At 40.3% G+C, this 18,414-nt stretch overlaps 2 protein-coding genes across 19 annotated transcripts in view; one reads left to right on the top strand and one right to left on the bottom strand.

Annotated features, from left to right (window-relative positions):
* HECTD1 (HECT domain E3 ubiquitin protein ligase 1) overlaps positions 1-6,673 on the top strand; it is an 87,697-nt gene extending 81,024 nt beyond the window's left edge. For all 13 annotated transcript variants that reach the window (XM_070587222.1, XM_070587252.1, XM_070587242.1 and 10 more), the window contains 7 exons: positions 846-983; positions 1,241-1,848; positions 2,779-2,857; positions 2,983-3,076; positions 3,787-3,937; positions 5,470-5,614; positions 5,722-6,673. In XM_070587222.1, the coding sequence (XP_070443323.1) occupies positions 846-983; positions 1,241-1,848; positions 2,779-2,857; positions 2,983-3,076; positions 3,787-3,937; positions 5,470-5,614; positions 5,722-5,859 (1,353 nt within the window). In that variant the 3' untranslated portion in view covers positions 5,860-6,673. The remainder of the gene's footprint in view (positions 1-845; positions 984-1,240; positions 1,849-2,778; positions 2,858-2,982; positions 3,077-3,786; positions 3,938-5,469; positions 5,615-5,721) is intronic.
* Positions 1-18,414, bottom strand: part of AP4S1 (adaptor related protein complex 4 subunit sigma 1) — a 65,107-nt gene that overhangs the window by 11,529 nt on the left and 35,164 nt on the right. For 4 of the 6 annotated variants that reach the window (XM_070587569.1, XM_008522891.2, XM_070587559.1 and 1 more), the window contains exon 6: positions 8,974-9,481. The exons of 1 other annotated variant lie outside the window; for it this stretch is intronic. Coding sequence is in view for 2 of the 5 variants with exons in the window: in XM_008522891.2 (XP_008521113.2) it covers positions 9,353-9,481 (129 nt within the window). In the remaining 3 variants the exon portion in view is untranslated. Of the gene's footprint in view, positions 1-8,973; positions 9,482-12,943; positions 16,256-18,414 lie in introns of those variants that run through there. One more of the 6 variants, XM_070587554.1, reaches the window with a different exon arrangement.

Here is an 18,414-nt window from a genome sequence, read left to right as displayed (position 1 = left end):
TCATTTAAATTGTGCTTGTTGTTATGTCATTGGTCTGTACTTAGAGATGTCATAGCAGATAGCAGTATGAAATTCAGTATATTTACTATAGAGATTTGTTGTGGGCATTGTTGACTATATGCTATATACTTATTATTCCTTATATGGAGGACAATGAAGGAAATATCTCCCCTCTCACAGGTGTGAACCAGCTGGTTTATTTATCTTTTGGACACAGACTGATCATGACAAATATAATATACATCTAGAAAATATATAAAGCTTATGGCTGTCACTTTAAACTTTCTTTGCCTTCGTCTTATTTTTCCTACCCATATATTCCTCTAACATAGATAATCCTCAATTATTATTATTTTTTTTTTACCATGCACTATATGTTTTTGTAAGCCACCTCAAATCATTTTCAGAACAGGTAGAGTATGGATAAAAGCCTGTAAAGTGATTGCCTAAAGTCAGAAATAAGTGGGAGAGTTTAGGTTTTGGTGTTAACAGACACACATACACATCTGTATACCATCATTTCCTTGAGCAAATGATTTAACATTTTCATCTGAAATTTGGTTTCCTTTGGTGTAAAAACAAAATGATAATCTATTTTGTAGGATTGTTGTGAGAAGTAAATTAATGATGAACAATGGTCACCACAGTGTTTAAACATGTAATAGTGTACAACAAATACATTCTTTAGGAAAACTAGAATAAAACTTCTGCGTTGCTTATAATATACTGCTGCTATAAAAAATATATATTATTGGATTGGATATGGCAAATTTTTGCAAGAATGAGATCATTTAAAAGTTTTTTGTAAGCTCACTTGTTCCTCATAATTTATTTGTTCATTTTAGGTTGAATTTTTAGGAGAAGAAGGAACTGGCTTGGGCCCCACATTAGAGTTTTATGCTCTTGTGGCAGCGGAATTCCAGAGAACTGATTTGGGAGCTTGGCTTTGTGATGATAACTTTCCAGATGACGAATCTCGTCACGTAAGACTCATTTCCCATTTTGTGATTTCATTTGTGATTTTGCTTTTGGAAAATGTTAAAAATAGGTTATGCTTTCATGACTCTATTATTGAATAATCTTGATATTATTAAAATGTTTTTAAAGGATAAAATTTGGTCATCAAGAACTATTTAATAACATGTGTATATAAATACTTTTAGATATCTAAATTGATGATGTTTAATGTTTATGGATCTTTTGTTTAATTTTATTTGCATTTTTCCTTCTAAAAAATTAGGTTGATCTTGGAGGTGGATTAAAACCTCCTGGATACTATGTGCAGAGATCGTGCGGACTGTTCACGGCACCATTCCCACAAGATAGTGATGAGCTTGAAAGGATCACAAAACTCTTTCATTTCCTTGGAATTTTCTTGGCCAAATGCATTCAAGACAACAGACTTGTGGACTTACCTATTTCTAAACCTTTCTTTAAACTTATGTGTATGGGTGATATTAAAAGCAATATGAGTAAACTGATTTATGAATCCCGAGGTGATAGAGACTTACATTGTACTGAAAGTCAGTCTGAAGCTTCTACAGAAGAAGGTCATGATTCACTCTCAGTAGGAAGCTTTGAAGAGGATTCAAAATCAGAGTTTATTCTAGATCCCCCTAAACCAAAACCCCCAGCTTGGTTTAATGGAATTTTAACTTGGGAAGACTTTGAACTAGTAAACCCACACAGAGCCAGATTTTTAAAAGAAATTAAAGACCTTGCTATCAAGAGGCGCCAGATTTTAAGCAACAAAGGTCTTTCTGAAGATGAGAAGAACACAAAATTACAAGAACTAGTACTGAAGAATCCATCAGGATCTGGGCCTCCACTTAGCATAGAGGATTTAGGGTAAGCTCTGTCTGTACGTTCTTTAACCTAAAGGATGAAGAACTTCTAAAGCGTTTGTTTCTTTGCCCCCACTAATTTGCAATATATGAGTAAACAGTCTGTTAAGAACCATAATATGCTATAGGAAATATTATTAATTTGAACCTTTGATTTATTAATATTATAAAGATAACACTCGGAATACCAGAATATAGTTTATTAATCATCAGACCTCTCTGAAAATGTGTCTGATTTATCAAATATGATAAACGTATGTATCTTGTGTAAAAAGTCCAAAGCCAGAAATATTTTGACAAATTCATTAGCTAATATATATATATAGCCTACTTGCCAAAGCTCAAAATAGTTTGCTTTGTATGTAAGCCTTATCCCGAATGGCTGCATTAACTAACTCAGATGCTGAGGATCTTTTGACAAAATTCTATAAATTTACATACATGTAATTATTATGCCCTTGGTACCTTTCACAGTGATTTTGGGTTGACTGCAAGTCTGGCTTTCCCTTCCTCCGCCTTCCCTCCCTCCCTCATACTCGGTTTGATTTGGGGCAGGATAGGGGCACAGCATGAATAACTTCAGTGAAGCAACAGTTTCTTCTTGAAGAAAAAAAGTCTTGTCAACATGTTGCTGCCGTAATTCATTGGAAAAATCTTTAGTTCATTAATTTTGTGCCATAAGGGTAAAATGACATATGGAAAGGTGGTGGTTTCATGCAGTGTTTACAAAGCCAGGTTTGGTAACAGTTGGCTTAATAGTTTTTGTGCACAGAGTTTTTAATTTAAAAATGCTTCAAATTTAACGTTTAAGCTAGTAAACTGATTTTATTGTTGGAGAAGGGAGGCGTTCACGGTTTTTGCAGCGATATTATAAAAATCAAAGAGTAATGGTAGCTGAATGTTAGTTAATCTAATCATTTTTTTGTCCTGCCAGTTTAAATTTCCAGTTTTGCCCTTCCTCAAGAATATATGGTTTTACAGCTGTGGATCTCAAGCCAAGTGGTGAAGATGAGGTAAAAATTTTGCTTTTGATATAATTGTAAGTTCAGAATTATCCTCTTAATGAGGCCACTTGTACCAGGTGCTACTGAACTGTTCCTGGATATTAACAATAATGTTGGCAAAATTTCCTTTGCAGATGATAACAATGGATAATGCAGAAGAATATGTGGATTTGATGTTTGACTTTTGTATGCATACGGGTATTCAGAAACAGATGGAAGCCTTTAGAGGTAATAGTTAAGGCTCCTTAGCTTAATCCCTTTCCTTTTACTTTGAGACCGTTGAAATTAGTACACTGCTGTGGTTAAAAACTACTGGTAAGCTCTAGATTTGCCCTCTAGTTTTTTGTCTTCTAGATAGTTAGGTCCTGGACAGTACCCAGAATAGGTTGGAATATTCTCTAGCTGCAGCATACCCTCAGCTTGTTCCTCCTGAGTAATGGGTGACCGACTTTTGGCCTCCATTTCTTCATTTGTAAGCGGACGTAAGGTTACATTCTTTCCACATTATATGATCAGGATAATTGAAATCATTTAGTACCTGAGTTCTTCTAGTGAAGATAGAAACATAATATATTAGACTGTTTATCACTTACTGGTTTTTAAAATGAGAACACAGCTTTGATTGGCTTGTATATTACAAAGTGCTGGTTGGGAAATTAAGATTAGAATTTGACCACTGACCATAGTGGCTGAATATTCTGTCTCTGTTTACATTTGTGATATTAAGCAGAGATTTCTGTACTTAAAACCCTTAAAACTTAAAAAAGTTTTTATTTCAAGCTAATTTATATTTGTTTTTTCAAACATTTATTAGTATTTTATTCATTGTCGGTGCATTTAGTTGATATTGGGTATTTTGAGTTGAAATTTGGTATTTTGAAATTGTAACTTAGAAACTGAATTGCGTGTTTTGTTTTTTTGCTGTGTGTATAATGTAGATGGGTTTAATAAAGTTTTTCCAATGGAGAAATTAAGTTCCTTCAGCCATGAAGAAGTCCAAATGATTCTTTGTGGAAACCAGTCGCCATCCTGGGCAGCAGAGGATATTATCAATTATACTGAACCTAAGTTGGGTTATACACGTGACAGGTATGTGTTGGTTATTTTCTAAGATCAACAGAATTGTTTGTCCCAAAATCAAATGACAAGTTGATCTCTACAAACAACTATGACTCAGTAAGTTACATTCATAAAGTAAGTGTTAAAGCAGTTAAGTCTAACCATTACCAAGAGGCATATCCATTAGTAAGGCTGAGTTTACACAGAAAGACAGCTGAGTCTTAGCTGATGTTAAGATTCCTTTTCTCACTGTATTTTCATTGTTCATTCTTTTAAAAATGGGGTAAATTATAAACCCTTGGGCTTTACTGATTTTGTATTAACCCTTATTTTCAAATAATTTCAAACTTTTAGAAAAGTAGAAGAATAGTTGAAAGAATTCCCATATATATCCTTTACTCAGATTCACCAATATTTAACATTTTGCTGTATTTATTTCCTTGATATTATCTCTCTAGTTATATACACAGACACACAATTTTTTCTGAATCATTTGAGAATATATTGCAGATATCCTGTCCCTTTACTCTGTAACAGTTTAGTGGACATTTCCTGAGAGTCTGGGTATTCTCCCACATATCCACATTAGCTAGCAAATTCACGATGCCATACTATTAGCTACTAATCTATAGTCCATATTCCAGTTTTGTTGATTATTCCAGTAATGTCCTTAATAGCATTTCCCTCCCCGCCATAACCCCCACATCAGGAAACTGCATTCAGTTGTGATATGCTTTTAATCTAGAACAGTTCCTCAGCTGTTTTTTCTTTTATACCACTAACATTTCTTAAGATGACAAGGCCTCATATTCCTTTTTTTTAAAAGTTCACAAATTAACATAAATGAGAATATTATGAATTATTTTAAACTTAACATTGTTTATATAGCAGGGTTTTTTTTTAAGTAAATTTTTTATTGAATTGTAACAGACAAGTGCACATATTGCATGTACAGCCTGGAGAATTTCCACAAAATGAACATATCTGTATAATTGGTACCCAGAATAAGAAACAAGTCCAGAAGACCCCTTCTCTGTTGTATTCTTTTCTAGTCATTAATTGCTATTCCTATTGATTAATTCTGCTGGCTTTTGAACTTTAATAAATGAAATCATGCAATATGTATTCTTTAAGGTCTGGCTTCTTTTGGTTTAACGTTATGGTTATGGAAGTCATCCGTGTTATGGCATATAATGGTAGTTTATTTCACTGTAACAAAAATGGATTGTTTCAGACCCCCTTTGGTAATTTAGCCATATTTGGATGACTTATGCAAGTGCACCTTGAGCTTTTCTGAGTTGCTGGCTTTTGTTGCCTATTTGATCCCTGTGCTCCATCGGTGTTTCAGTTCTTAGCATTTAAAAGTACAAGATAGTCTTTGAAGGTATTTTTAAAGTAGTTTCTATCAGCTCATTTCACACTTACCCAACAGTCTCCAGACAGTGCTGTTCTTCTGACCTGTGGGTATTGTCTTTTGGGTTATTGCTGGCTTACAAAGTAGTGGTAGTGTTTTCATTTAAATCAGCTGTCAAATCAATATAACTGTATTTTTCTTCTTTTAGTCCTGGTTTCCTGAGGTTCGTAAGGGTTTTATGTGGTATGTCTTCAGACGAAAGGAAAGCATTCTTGCAATTTACCACTGGTTGTTCAACGCTACCCCCAGGTGGACTGGCTAACCTGCATCCCAGGCTCACGGTTGTACGCAAGGTACAAACTCCAGCTAATGGGGAATCCAAATGGAATTTAGTTACTTAGGGATTGAAGGAAATATTTAAAGTCATGGTCTTCTGTTACTTTCACTATTCTTTCTGTAGGTTGATGCTACTGATGCAAGCTATCCATCAGTGAATACGTGTGTGCATTATCTAAAGTTGCCAGAATATTCTTCGGAGGAGATCATGAGAGAGCGCCTGCTAGCTGCTACAATGGAGAAAGGCTTTCATCTCAATTGAGCTTTGAAGTGCGATGGGAGACATCATAGAGACTTTAAAATACTAGTGAAACCTCTTGTGTTTGTGTGCAGAGAAGTATATGATCCTCCACGCTAATGACACTTGCCTTTTTTCCACCATTAAGGCTTTAAGAACATGTGGAATAAGTTCGTTAGCTGCTAATGACAAAAGAAATCCTTTAACTACCCAGCCAGCAAGTATATGGCACAGAACACTGTGTTGCTCTAAGGGCTCATGTGACTGGAATAAGGGGGTCCTACTTGACTGTCCCAAAGAGCAGCGCCTCAGATCCTCAGTGTTCACTGGGGAATTCTAGCAGTGTACTTGTGTAAAGTTTGTCATTTCATACTTCATACACTACAGTTGCCATCACTGATCCCTGTTTTGCTGGCTTTTAAGCTACTTGGTCAAAAATCCTGCTTCCTTAAAACAGAGAGAGTTAATGAGCATCTCAAGCTTTTTCTTTTCCTTTTTACTGATGCCTGCACTATCAGAGTATTCTAGTGTTCTCTCTTTTGTTTGGCATATAATCATGCACAACCTTTTTATTTCTTTGAGGTGGGAGTATATTTTTATTTCCTAAATGCCATACTATAAAGATCAAATTCTTGAGTGTGTTTGTGCAGCTCGAAAATAAAGATACATTGTGGGGGGACACTGGTCTAGGCGCAAGGCACACTTGAAGCAAGTTTTACTTTTGGTTGTATTTTCTTTGTATATTATAAACATTTATTTAACTTGTTGCAGTTTGAAGTAAAAAATTTCCAAAATGTATGCTCAACAATAATCATTAAAATGTTTGCAGCGTACAAAACTGTGTCTTGTGACTATTTCACTGCAACCGTCAGATCTAAGAACTTAACCAGATACTTTTCATTTTGAACTATTGAGATTTAGGTTTTTGAAATTACTAAATGAAGAAATGTAGTTTTCGACAGTAAATACACTTACTGAAATTGGAAAGCTAGAAGAAATATATGTTCACATGCTTGTGATCCAACAAATGTGTTATATCTTAAAGGATTCTTCAGCTAAAAATGGCCAGGTTATTTGTATTAACTTTTTTTTTTTAAAGATTGGCACCTGAGCTAACATCTGTTGCCAATCTTCTTGTTTGTTTTTTTTCCCTCCTTCTCTCCAAAGGCCCCCAGTCCATAGTTGTATATTCTGGTTATAAATGCCTCTGGTTGTGCTATGTGGGACGCCCTCTCAGCATGGCCTGATGAGCAGTGCCATGTCCACGCCCACGATTGGAACTGAGGAAACCCTGAGCTGCCTAAGTGGAGCACATGAACTCAACCACTTGGCCACAGGGTCGGCCGCTTTATTAACTTTTTAAGCACCAGATCCACTACTTACCGTTGTATCTGCAGGGATGTGTACGTCTAAGATCTAAGAATGATTTTCTTTGAATGTTGTGTTAGTATGAAAAGAAACCACACCAGGATTTGCTATTTCCATCACATCTCTGCATTTAGGTGAAAGAAATGTCTCTAGGCCTGATTTAGCCAAATGGCTCTTTTAGGGGCTGGCCGGGTGGCGCAGCAGTTAAGTTTGCACATACTGCTTCTCGGAGGCCCGGGGTTCACTGGTTCAGATCCCGGGTGCGGACATGGCACTCCTTGGCAAGCCATGCTGTGGTGGGTGTCCCACATAGAAAGTAGAGGAAGATGGGTACGGATGTTAGCTCAGGGCCAGTCTTCCTCAGCAAAAGGAGGAGGATTGGCGGCAGATGTTAGCTCAGGGCTAATCTTCCTCAAAAAAAAAAAAGTCATGAGTGTGAAAATCTCTCAAAGCTGGTAATCACAGTTCAGCTGAGATGACACAGCCTGTGAGAACAGACAGTCACATTGCAGTTCACTTTGCAGGAGTCAAGTGTATGGGACATCTACTAGGGTCTCCACGTATACTAGGTTCTGGAGTATTTTCTCCTGTGCTACCCACATAGCATTTTTTAATTCTCTCAAGGTACTGAAATCTGTGCCAAGATGTTATTCAAAGTGCTATTTTGGTGTGACCCAAAAATTAATTTTGTTCACTCCCTAGTTACTTCTGGTGTACCAGTTTCAGTTACCTGAATGTGCTACTGATTAAGTGCCTCCAACTAGGACAGTGTTTCCCAACTCATAGTCTCAGAAAGACCTCCAGAGCTCTCTGATTGAGACGAGGCTTCCCCGGCCCGCACTCCCTAATGCCAGGGTGGACCTGTACACACATAGCATCCACTGTTCTAGCAGGTCAGAAGCCTTCCCTCGGCCTCTGGAGTCCAAAACAACTTGGGTTTGCTTTTGGAGTCCATTATTGATTGGTTGCCTTTATAGATGCAAACTTTGAAATATGTAAGTAGACTTTTAGAAACAGATGAAGTAAAGAATTTAAACAAAATCCCTCCTTCCACACACGAGAGAGGAAAAAACCACACTACTGAAGGAATGATCACTGTCTAGAATGTCCATTTATGTTCTCTTTTGGAGGACAGAGTGTTGTAGATGAAAGAACTCTTGGAATTCCATAGGATGGCACAATAGCTTAATGTACCAAGACTGTAATTGGGTTTCCTCCTTTGCACCTGCCCTCCGCCCCAGACATGCACATAAACACGCTTTCACTTAAGACAGTTCTGTCTGTTCTCCTGTTGACAAAGCAGCAAAAGCGTAGAGAAGGGTTTGGGAGGATCAGGGCATTGGTCGTCTATAGTGACTTGGCAGTTTTCTTTCCTTCAAGACATTCCAGTAGGAGGAGTGGAAGGAATAAGAGTTAGGGTGTGGGGAGAAGGATTCATTTCATGCCTACCTAAACAGGTATTCTCTTGCATTCAGTAAATTTCACTTACAAATTAATACAAACCCTTTACAATATGGCATAAAGGATAGTTGTAAGGCTCTCTGTTACCGTTTAACCATTCATTATTCAGTAGTAACATTTTCTGTAGAGTTAATTTCATGACGGCATTGTAATTGCCAAGTGCCCAGAAAATGGATATCAGGCTTTTAGAAACTGGCAAATAAAATTTAATTCTGTAGTTTTCATTAGGTACACAATACAGTAAAGTGTTGACTTTTTAAGGAAAAAGATGACATTCAGAAAACAAAATTACTCCAAGTGCTATGTGTATTTAAGTCAATTTTAAAATTTTATTGGCTGATGGAGAGCTACCACACTTTCTTCCCACCTCATGCTGCTATTCCTAAATCTAATTTGCAAAAGGAAGCAGAGACCAAAAAAGGTTCCCTTGGTACTCAACAAAATTTAAACAAATGGGAAAAAGAAAGCTTATGGTTAGAAAATAAAACTCTCTCAGAGAAAATTTTTCTTTGTACATCATATTTTAAAATACAGTTTTGTTTTCCATTGAGGAACTGTGGGAAACACCTATTTAAAATGTCTTGCAGTGTGTGGTCTTGCGGATTCTTTGGGCTGCAGATGTTGAGCAGTGTTCCGTGGTGTTCTCATTTCTTATACGCTGATGTTGTCTGGCAGAGCCTTCCATTATTCAGCTTTCTGACATCTTGTCAAGAATTAGTAGAGGGGCAAGAATTCTTGCCCGATTCGTTTCCACAATGCAGCCATTTAACACCATCTCATCCAAAATGATATGTACTTTATCCAAATTAAACATTATCTAGGATCATATTAAGGAAATTAGTTTTACAGTTAGAAAAATGTTAATATTCAGTAAGTAATAACTGAGCCTGGAATTTCTCCAGTGTAAATTAGTCTGAGCATGAAGGTGGTAGTTTTTTTTAATAGAATTCCTGAAATTAAATTTTAAAATTGGTGTCCATATTAGGAATTACTACCCTTACGTACACATACACACCTAGATTCACCTTGGGTAAGCTAACTGGACCATTGGCATAGAAATGGAACAGCTACATCTTTGAGCCAGAGAGAAATCTAAGAACTGGAGAATAAGGCAAGTGACATTTGGCAAGAGCACACCTGACCTCAGGAACAATGCTGTCTTCCCAGACAACGACGACGACAACGACGACAGCGATAACCGCAATTTATGAATACTGATTTAGTTCCTGGCATTGTGTTGAGCATTTTACATATTTTAGTCTTCTCTATAAGATGTGCATGTTACATACTATCCTCATTTTACAGAGGAGCAAACAGGGTCAAAGCCATTGCCCTAGGTCACATGGCTAGTAATTGCCAGAGCTGGAATTGAAGGCCAAAGTTTGGGATTGGCTGCTTCCAGACTTTTCAGGAGGGGCCTGAGGCTACTGAGTACCCCCCCCCCCCCCCGGCCCTCAAACCTCCAGCCAAAAACAAATGCCTTTACAACCTCGCATGCTGAGGGATCTTCTATGTCAGATAGGCTGAAGGAAAAATAACCATGAGGATGGCACTGCTCGTCAGACCACGCTGAGGCAGCGTCCCACATGCCACAACTGGAAGGACCCACAACGAAGAATATACAACTATGTACCGGGGGGCTTTGGGGAGAAAAAGGAAAAAAAATCTTTAAAAAAAAATAAATAAATAACCATGAGGAGAAATGAAGAAGGCAAGGCAGTGCTGACTCAGTTCCCAAGTAGATAAAAATTCTGAATTTCAAGAGAGTACCTCTTATAAATGGACAGTTGTAAAAATACTCATTTGAGAATTCTGGAGCCACTTTAGCTTACTGATGTTCTTTTGTTCTTTTTTAATCTTTATTTTATTGAGGTCACGTTGTTAATGACATTGTGTAAATTTCAGGTGTACATCATATTTCGGCTTCTGTACAGTGTGACTTGTGTTCACCACCAAAAGTCTAGTTTCCAGCTGTCACCATGCATGCGTGCCCCTTTACCCCTTTTGCCCTCCCCCCAAACTTACTGCTCTTCTTATTGGAAAGTTAGTATATGACATGGAGGAAGAGGAAAATATTGGTAGACTATGTTGCTAATGAGAAAGAGCCAAAGTCTTCCCCTAGGAGCCCCTTCATTTGAGTACCTAACTTTTCTTTCGTGAAAGGAAAAGAGGAAGTGGAATAAGATGGTGATAATGGTTGAATGCTTCTGAATTCTACACTTTCATATCTTGAGTTCCCATCTCTATTTAAAGAGCATGATCCTGGTCTGTTAAAAAAAAACAGGTGACAGATTGTTTTAAATAGATAAACTTCGTTCAACAAATGAGTGGTTAAATGCAGCAGGGGAGTCCATAATTAAATAGTGAATCTTTGTAAAGTGAATCATTACCACCTGATTTTTGTTTAATAATTCCAGATCTTCAAGTCTATATTGTATTTCTTTAGTGAAGTACATCTATACAGAATAAAACAACCCTGTGAATGACTTTTCAGTTTCTATTAGGCTCTGTGTTAATATCTCATTAAGCTCTGTGCAAATAGTCCTCCAGCAGAATAAACTGTTTTTTAGGAGCCCATGGGAACTGTCCTTAAGTGACCCAGAAAAAAACCTTTACTCTGATATACCTATTAATAATGTCTTCCAATTATATAGATGATTGCTTTGTCCATGGCCAAATTCGGACTGGAATATTAGGCCCTTGACTCAATCCTGTTCACCAGATCCAGAAGCCAGAACTGAGAAGCCAAGACAATGGAAATGACAGCCAGGTAGAGAGAAAGGCAAGTTGGGGAGCTGGCCTGGTGGCACAGTGGTTAAGTTTGCGCACACCCCTTCAGCGGTGTCAGGTTCACAGGTTCGGATTCCAAGTGCAGACCTACACACCGCTCATCACAGCGGCGTCCTACATATAAAATAGAGGAAGACTGGCAGAGACGTTAGCTCAGGGACAATCTTCCTCAAGCAAAAAGAGGAAGATGGACAACAGATGTTAGCTCAGGACCAATCTTCCTCACCAAAAAAAAAGGCAAGGGGGGCGCACAGGTGGCGACATGAAAACTGGCCTGTAGAATCCCCCTGTTATATTTACTAAGGGCAATAAAAGCCTTGGTGCCTTTGAAAATGTCATCTCATCCAAGATGTTTTTCCTTGGGATAGAAGGAGATCTAATTTTAATCTATTCTGTTTGAATTGGTTCAGGGGTCAAGCTGCTCCGAAGACTGCTCCATCTTTGGCAAGTAGATGATAATCAATTCAAATGTCCCCTTCAACTGGCCAATTGTTTTGAAATTCAGATTAGAATTTAATGCTGAATCATGTCAACCACTGACATCCTCACATTGCAAGGACAAGCTCCTTTAGCAAATCTGAATTTCCCAACATCCTGGAAACATGAGTTGCTCAGTGAGGTCATTCTGTACTGTGGGCATGTGACTGCCTGTCCATCTGAGTATCTGGCTCAAACGCCTAATAATCATGCAGCTTTTTGGCACTAAATAGGGAAACCACAGACCAAATCCAATGTGGGGCAAAAGCCTGTAAGCTGATTTCCCCCAGAATCACGTGATTCCTTTAAAATAAGAATCCAGCTGTTGTTCACATCTTGATTTGGTTTATGAGTAATGGCATTTGGGCTGTATGCCAGGTGAGCAGGACCAAACAACACCCTATATGCCAAGCCACATGGCAGTAAACATGGGCAAACACAGTTCAACCTCGACTTCTGGAAGAGGAGGAAGCAAGAAAAGCCCAGGCTGTTGGTCTGATAGTGTGCTGAGCTGAAAATATTTCAAGAAGGTCCTACCTTTGGGCCTATACTGAACTGACTTAAACATCCTCAAGGCAACTTGTTTCTCCTCACAGGCACCCTAAGGTTGGAGCTGGGACGAGCTAGAAATAGCCTCCCTAAGAGCAGATTCATAAAGCCCCACTTTCTCCCAACCCTGAAACCTAAGAGCCTTTCTGAATGTCTTGTAATGTGGATTGGAGTTGAACATCTTACAGCCCTGCTAATATTCATGCCACTGAAATCAATTTTTTAGTTAAAGTGATCAAAATGTTTCTGCTTCCTACGTTGGAATTTTGATCTCTACATCACAAAACACTTTTTCAACCTGGTATTTTAACATGACTGTGGTGGCCTGGTTATCCTTTACTGTGAGAAAACTGAGCGGCACAGTAATGCAAATGGACCTCAAACGCAATTGCGAGGCAGAGCCCAGCCTAGAAATGAAGATTTCTAAATCAATTTTGGTCTCAGATCTCTATCTTCTTACTGATTTCTTTCTTTTTTTCTTTTTTAAGATCCTAGCTAAGCAGACTAAGTAGGGTGGGAAAAACTTGCTCTCATTAATTTATACTTTAATTCAATTTCCCGTGAGATCAGATAAGCTGCCAGGGGCCACTGTGCTCAGATTTCCCACAGAAAATGGAATACTATCGTCTCGAAGTCCTGGCTATGCTCTCCTCGTAACACAGTCCTCTGTGCATTTTCAGGCTTAGCGTTGTCTCTTGTTAATTAGGCCACTGAAAAGGAGTGTATCTTTTTGTCTAAGTAGGTTTTCCTTGAAGACCCATTCATATTCTGAGAGCAACGAGACATCCAGGTGTAATTTTTTTTTAAGTTTGTGTAGGCTTATGTAAAATTACACAAATACGAAAGTCAGCAATGGGTCGAATGAGCTTGTCCTTTCTCCTCTTTTTTGTCCTAACCCGGTTGTTTCTCATAAGTCACCATTCTGGAGAAAAACAGAACCCAGAAGCATGGAACAAAAGGCATAGCAGTGGGTGGAGATGGCACCTAAAGGACGCAGAGAACACATTTAAAGAAAATGGAGAGCTGGCGAAGGCTAGTGGGAGCCGGAAAAGCCTGGAAAGTAGAACTGTTTCATCTGGAACATTCACATCCCTTTCCCAGGTGGATGACTGACTCCCTTGGGGACCGTTCCTAATTCTCAGACTCGTCGCCCATAACAGCGTTACCTGGGACTCTCCGGATGGAGAGAGCCCAACCCCTCATCCCTCAGTGCCTGCCCTTCCCAAAGACGACTAGCTGCACACATCCCCTCAGGCCCACAGGCCAGCTCTCACTCCTTGCAGCCCTGCTTTCAATCTGCATATTTTCAAAAGGAAAAAAAGATGTTTAGAAATCTCAACGTGAACTCCACTTGTGGAGCTCACGCTCTTATCAAGACATTCAGATACTCTCTTCAAGATGTTTCATCATTTCTGACTCCTCCAACCAAAGAGGAGTGTTCTCTAAACACCTTCCCTGATTGGGGAAAAAGCTTTGACAACACCAAGACACTTTATAAACGTCTTGTTAGAGAATAAATTGCCACAATCTACTCCAGATGATTGGGTCACTTTTTAAAAAATGTGTCAAGTTGAATCTTCTATCTAACTTATGGCCCTAGAGTTTCAGGGCCCTGGAAACACTGAAAGCAGTGCCAGCTCTGCCCCAAAGTCGCTCTGTGGACGGGGACACATCACAGAACCTCTCTGGGCCTCGGCCTCTTCATCCAAAAAGTGAGGTTTTTAACTTGGTGGTTGTGTAGGTTTCTTCCAGCTCCAAAGTACTCAGATCCTATGACTCTAAAAGTAACCTTCAGGGGAGGGGAGCTGCTTTGCTCCTTCCTGATATTATCGAGCCATTCCTGATGCAGTCACTTGCTCTATCGTACCTCCAAAGAAATCCTTTTGTAATGACTTTATTATAACTTTCTGAGAGAACATCGAGAGAGTCTCAGGTCACTTAGAAGCTGCCACTTCAGTGTTGGATGGTTCCCTGGAGAATTTCTTTATTTTTGCCAGTATTTCCGTAGCCCCTACTTGAACAAGTACTTTTGTGATTTCTCATTAAGTCCAGCCGAAATGATCTCCTACCGGGAGAAGCCCCCTTCTGGTTTCTGGCCCTCTGAAGGGGTTTGGGGTTTAGGAAGGTGATGAAGGAACAAGAGGCAGATGTCCCCCAGTGGGCCCTGGGTCCTGATCAGGGCCCGACTGCCAGTCTTGCTGGTGCTGAGGACTGCTGCCGGGGTGCCTGCATCCCTCCAGGGAGCACCATGGCAGATGACTACCTGAGCCCCAGAGAGTGCCAGCAGGATCGAGGCCCTTCCTACCCGCTGCCCTCCACTGCCATAAAGAAGGCATGATTCAGGGTCCTTCCACATCACCCACATGAGCTTTAAGGTTCTACAATTAACTGTTTGGACCTTTTGACTTTAGGGACTTATTAAAGAAAAACATGATTGTTTTCTAAAGATTTGTTTTTAAAAGATATTTTTGAATCAAGAAAATATTCTGGAGTATAAGCCTACCCTATACTCGTGGGGGAGGGGCACGAGAATATAAACAGGGACACAGCCTGCTCCCCACTTCTCTTCCCAAGCATGCATGTGGGATACCCCAGTTACCATCCCAGCATCTCAACCATTCCTGCCCCCAGTCCTGGGGTGGGTGAGGGTGGACGAGAGGCCCTAGCAGCAAGCTCTGGGATGACTCGGCACCTAGTAAATTCTGGGGACCCAGGTAGCTAAGGGTGGTCACGAAGCGGATGGGGACCTTGCAGGCTCTGGGTCAGCATCCTCACCCCTGGAGAGGGGTGCTGCAAAGGAGAGCTGGAGGGGGGTCCTCGAAAGCATAGGGTCCAGGAAAGCGCCTGGTGGTCCAGGGCTAAAGGTACTGCTGCATTCCATTCCAGCCGAAGAAAACCAGGCACCAAACACCAAAAAGGCTGTTGAAGTTTTCTGTACCTTCACACACACGGCAGGTGTGCGCTGAACTGAGGAGGAGTCGGACATCTCCCACACGGCACTGTTCACTGGTGCCGACCCTTGAATATTTAGCAGAAAGGGGTGGAGACAGCTCCTTTGAATTATGAATGGTCTGGAGAATTCAGCAAACCTGGGCTCCAGAGCCGAGCACATTTTGGGAAGCTCATCACTTGGTTCCTAAAAATCATCTTTATTCACAGAATTTAAAGTCCTAAATAAGTCTACCAAAGTGTGTGATAGGGCAGACTTTCCCTATAGAGGCAGGGCCTCAGGAATCCTCCGGCAACACTTCAGCCCAGCGGGTGGTGTGGAATGTGAAGAGCGTACAGGAGCTTCTTCACGGCACGCGAATGATTTAGGTCACTGAGTGCTTGGTCCCAAGGGTGCAGTCGGCCCCGCCTGACACCACTGCAGCAGAGCTTCCACTTAGAAGGGTTTGCAACAAGCCAGAATTCCTGTCCTGATTTCTTGTGCTTAGGTCGTTTCTTTTTAAAATCCCATCTGTCTTGCTCTGTGATTGTTAGTCTTACTAGAAGGAGAACAAGTTCATACTAAAGGGAAATGTAAATGGTGCATTTTATTTCTCAGAGTCTAACTGCAGGCTCTGGGAAACTGCCCCATTCTTAAAAGGCTCCAGAGTGCCAAAGCCTCTGGAGAATAAGCCTACACGAAAAGGGCTGCTTGGGAATTCCATGTGGTTCTGACTTCCATCCCCTGTCGCTGCACCAGAACGCAGCTGTATATCACGTCTCTTCCAGAACTGAGCTGTAAATTAGGTCTCTTCCACGTGGGCTGACAAGGAGGGCTTTCTTAAGCCTGAGCAACACAAAGAAGACGATGTGCTCTGAGCGTTGGGAGAACCAGCTCCAGGTTCCAATTCTATCAGTTGCTTGTTTTCAACTTTTCAAGGCCTAAGAAAGCTTTCCTGGCAGAGCAGACATGAACAAGGTTAGCTGCTCCAGCAGGCTGCTGGTTACATGCTCCCAGACTGGGGCTGCAGAGCGTCTGTGGCCCCGCACAGGGGAAGCAGGAAACCTCTGAAAGGCTCCCTTGTCTTACTGGTGGTATGTAGCTGGTGCGTGGAGGCCATCCCTTGACACGAGATGGGTAAAAGGAACTATGTACGAGGCAGAGGAGAGGCCTGGGCTTTTCATTTGATATTTTTCAGATGGCTGAGGGAGGAAACCCTTTAAGAATGGCCCCATGTCCTGCCTCCACCTTTAGACCACCGGAGGCCCACGTGGAATTACACCCAGAGCGAAGAGAGACACTGCCAGGTCCCAAGAGATTTAGTTCCCCTCTCTAAATGATGAAAAGTCCCTAATCTGCCTGATGGAGATGCCTAAGTAACTCCTCAGGACAGTAAATAAGTAAGCTGGTCAGAGAGGAAGGGAAGGCAAAAATGAAACCAAGTAAAATGAGGATAAAAGATACAAATTGTGTGCCCTGCAGTGGAAATTAACTTCAAACAAGAATGCTGGAGCCCATTACACGGACCTATGCTAAACACCAAAGGAATACAAAGACAAAGAAACACATCTCTACTTCTAATAAACATCTAGTCAATATGTAAGACACTCTGAATACAACTAGTCCAACTCCAATACATATCCTGTTATATCTGATTCCCTTTAACTCTGAATATCTCGACTCATCAGACTCTTCCTCTTCCGGGTGTACGGTAACAGCTCAGTTCCCTAGAGTCATGACGACACCAAATATTAAGGCTGGGAGAGTGTTGAAGCTCTTCTTGTCTAATTCTATCACTCTGAGATGAGGGGGTTGTGCGTCTTGTCCAAGACACACAGCTGGTGGCAGCCGAAGGCGGAACTGGGGTTTCTGGCCTCCCAGTGAAGTGTCTATTGGCCTTTGCTGTCTTCCTGACAATTTTTTGAATCAAAAGGCATTTTGCTTATGCCCCTGTACGAGGAGGAAGAGATGTATTTTGAATTGCTTTAAAGGGCTTAGCTAAAATGGAATGTTAAATGCTGAATAAAAATCCACCCTAATATGCAGCCTAGTCTTGGGTCTCTTAGGTCAAAGGGATCATAGATTTAGGTCACTCACCACTAGAGGACACTCAGATTTTCACAGTTAGTTTAAAGAGGCGTCCACACGCAGCCTGCAAACCAAGTTGGTCCACATGATGACATCTTCTTAGAGTCAGGTAAAAGGTAAATGGCCATTTCCCGGAATATACTGGCTCAGGCACATGTGTCTAATATATCCATATATTAGGGTATATGTACATAAACATGTATTATAATTAATCTATATTTGTCATATATTACATCTATTTTATGTATATTATATATTTGTTATAATTAATGTTACTATTTTAGATTCAAGCTTGATGTTTTCTCTAAGGGCGCTTTTATTTATTGCTTTCAAGTGGTAAACTGATTTTTGCAGTAAAAATTAACTTGGAAGTCAGCTTGCCTCCAGAGCACTCACACAGACTCCAGTGGGCTCCCGCCAAAATCCACAGGCCTGCAGCATTCTGGGCAAGTCATGCTGTTGTTGGGGCCCTGGGATACTCTGATTTAAACAGGAGAAGGAAGAGAAGAAAAGGAGAGCTTTCTCTGCTATAAAAGGAAATGAATACAAGCCAGGCAATTTCTTTAACGCTCCAGTTTATCATCCCCACAGGCTTTATTCTGATCACGTGGGGAGTTTCTGGAGATTTACACCTGGAGCCATGAAAATCCATTCTCTCTAGGAGGACCAAGTGCTTTCTGGCTGTGTTGTTTAAATTATGAAAAGGTCTATTCCATATGCTTAAAAGAAGCTAAATTAATATATAAGCTATTATTAACTACTACCTAGCATTGCCCTGTCTGAAAAATATCAGAATCTTCATAAGAATTGTCCTTGTGAAGAGGCCGGCGGGGCTGTTCCGCAGAGCACCTGCGCCTCTGGCTGTCTCGTCAGAGTTGTTGCTGATGAGCATTCAGATTCCGTTCTGTTGAACGGTT

Source organism: Equus przewalskii, chromosome 1, assembly GCF_037783145.1.
Source record: "Equus przewalskii isolate Varuska chromosome 1, EquPr2, whole genome shotgun sequence".
Classification (NCBI taxonomy): Eukaryota; Metazoa; Chordata; class Mammalia; order Perissodactyla; family Equidae; genus Equus; species Equus przewalskii.
This window is presented reverse-complemented; position numbering and strand designations above follow the sequence as displayed.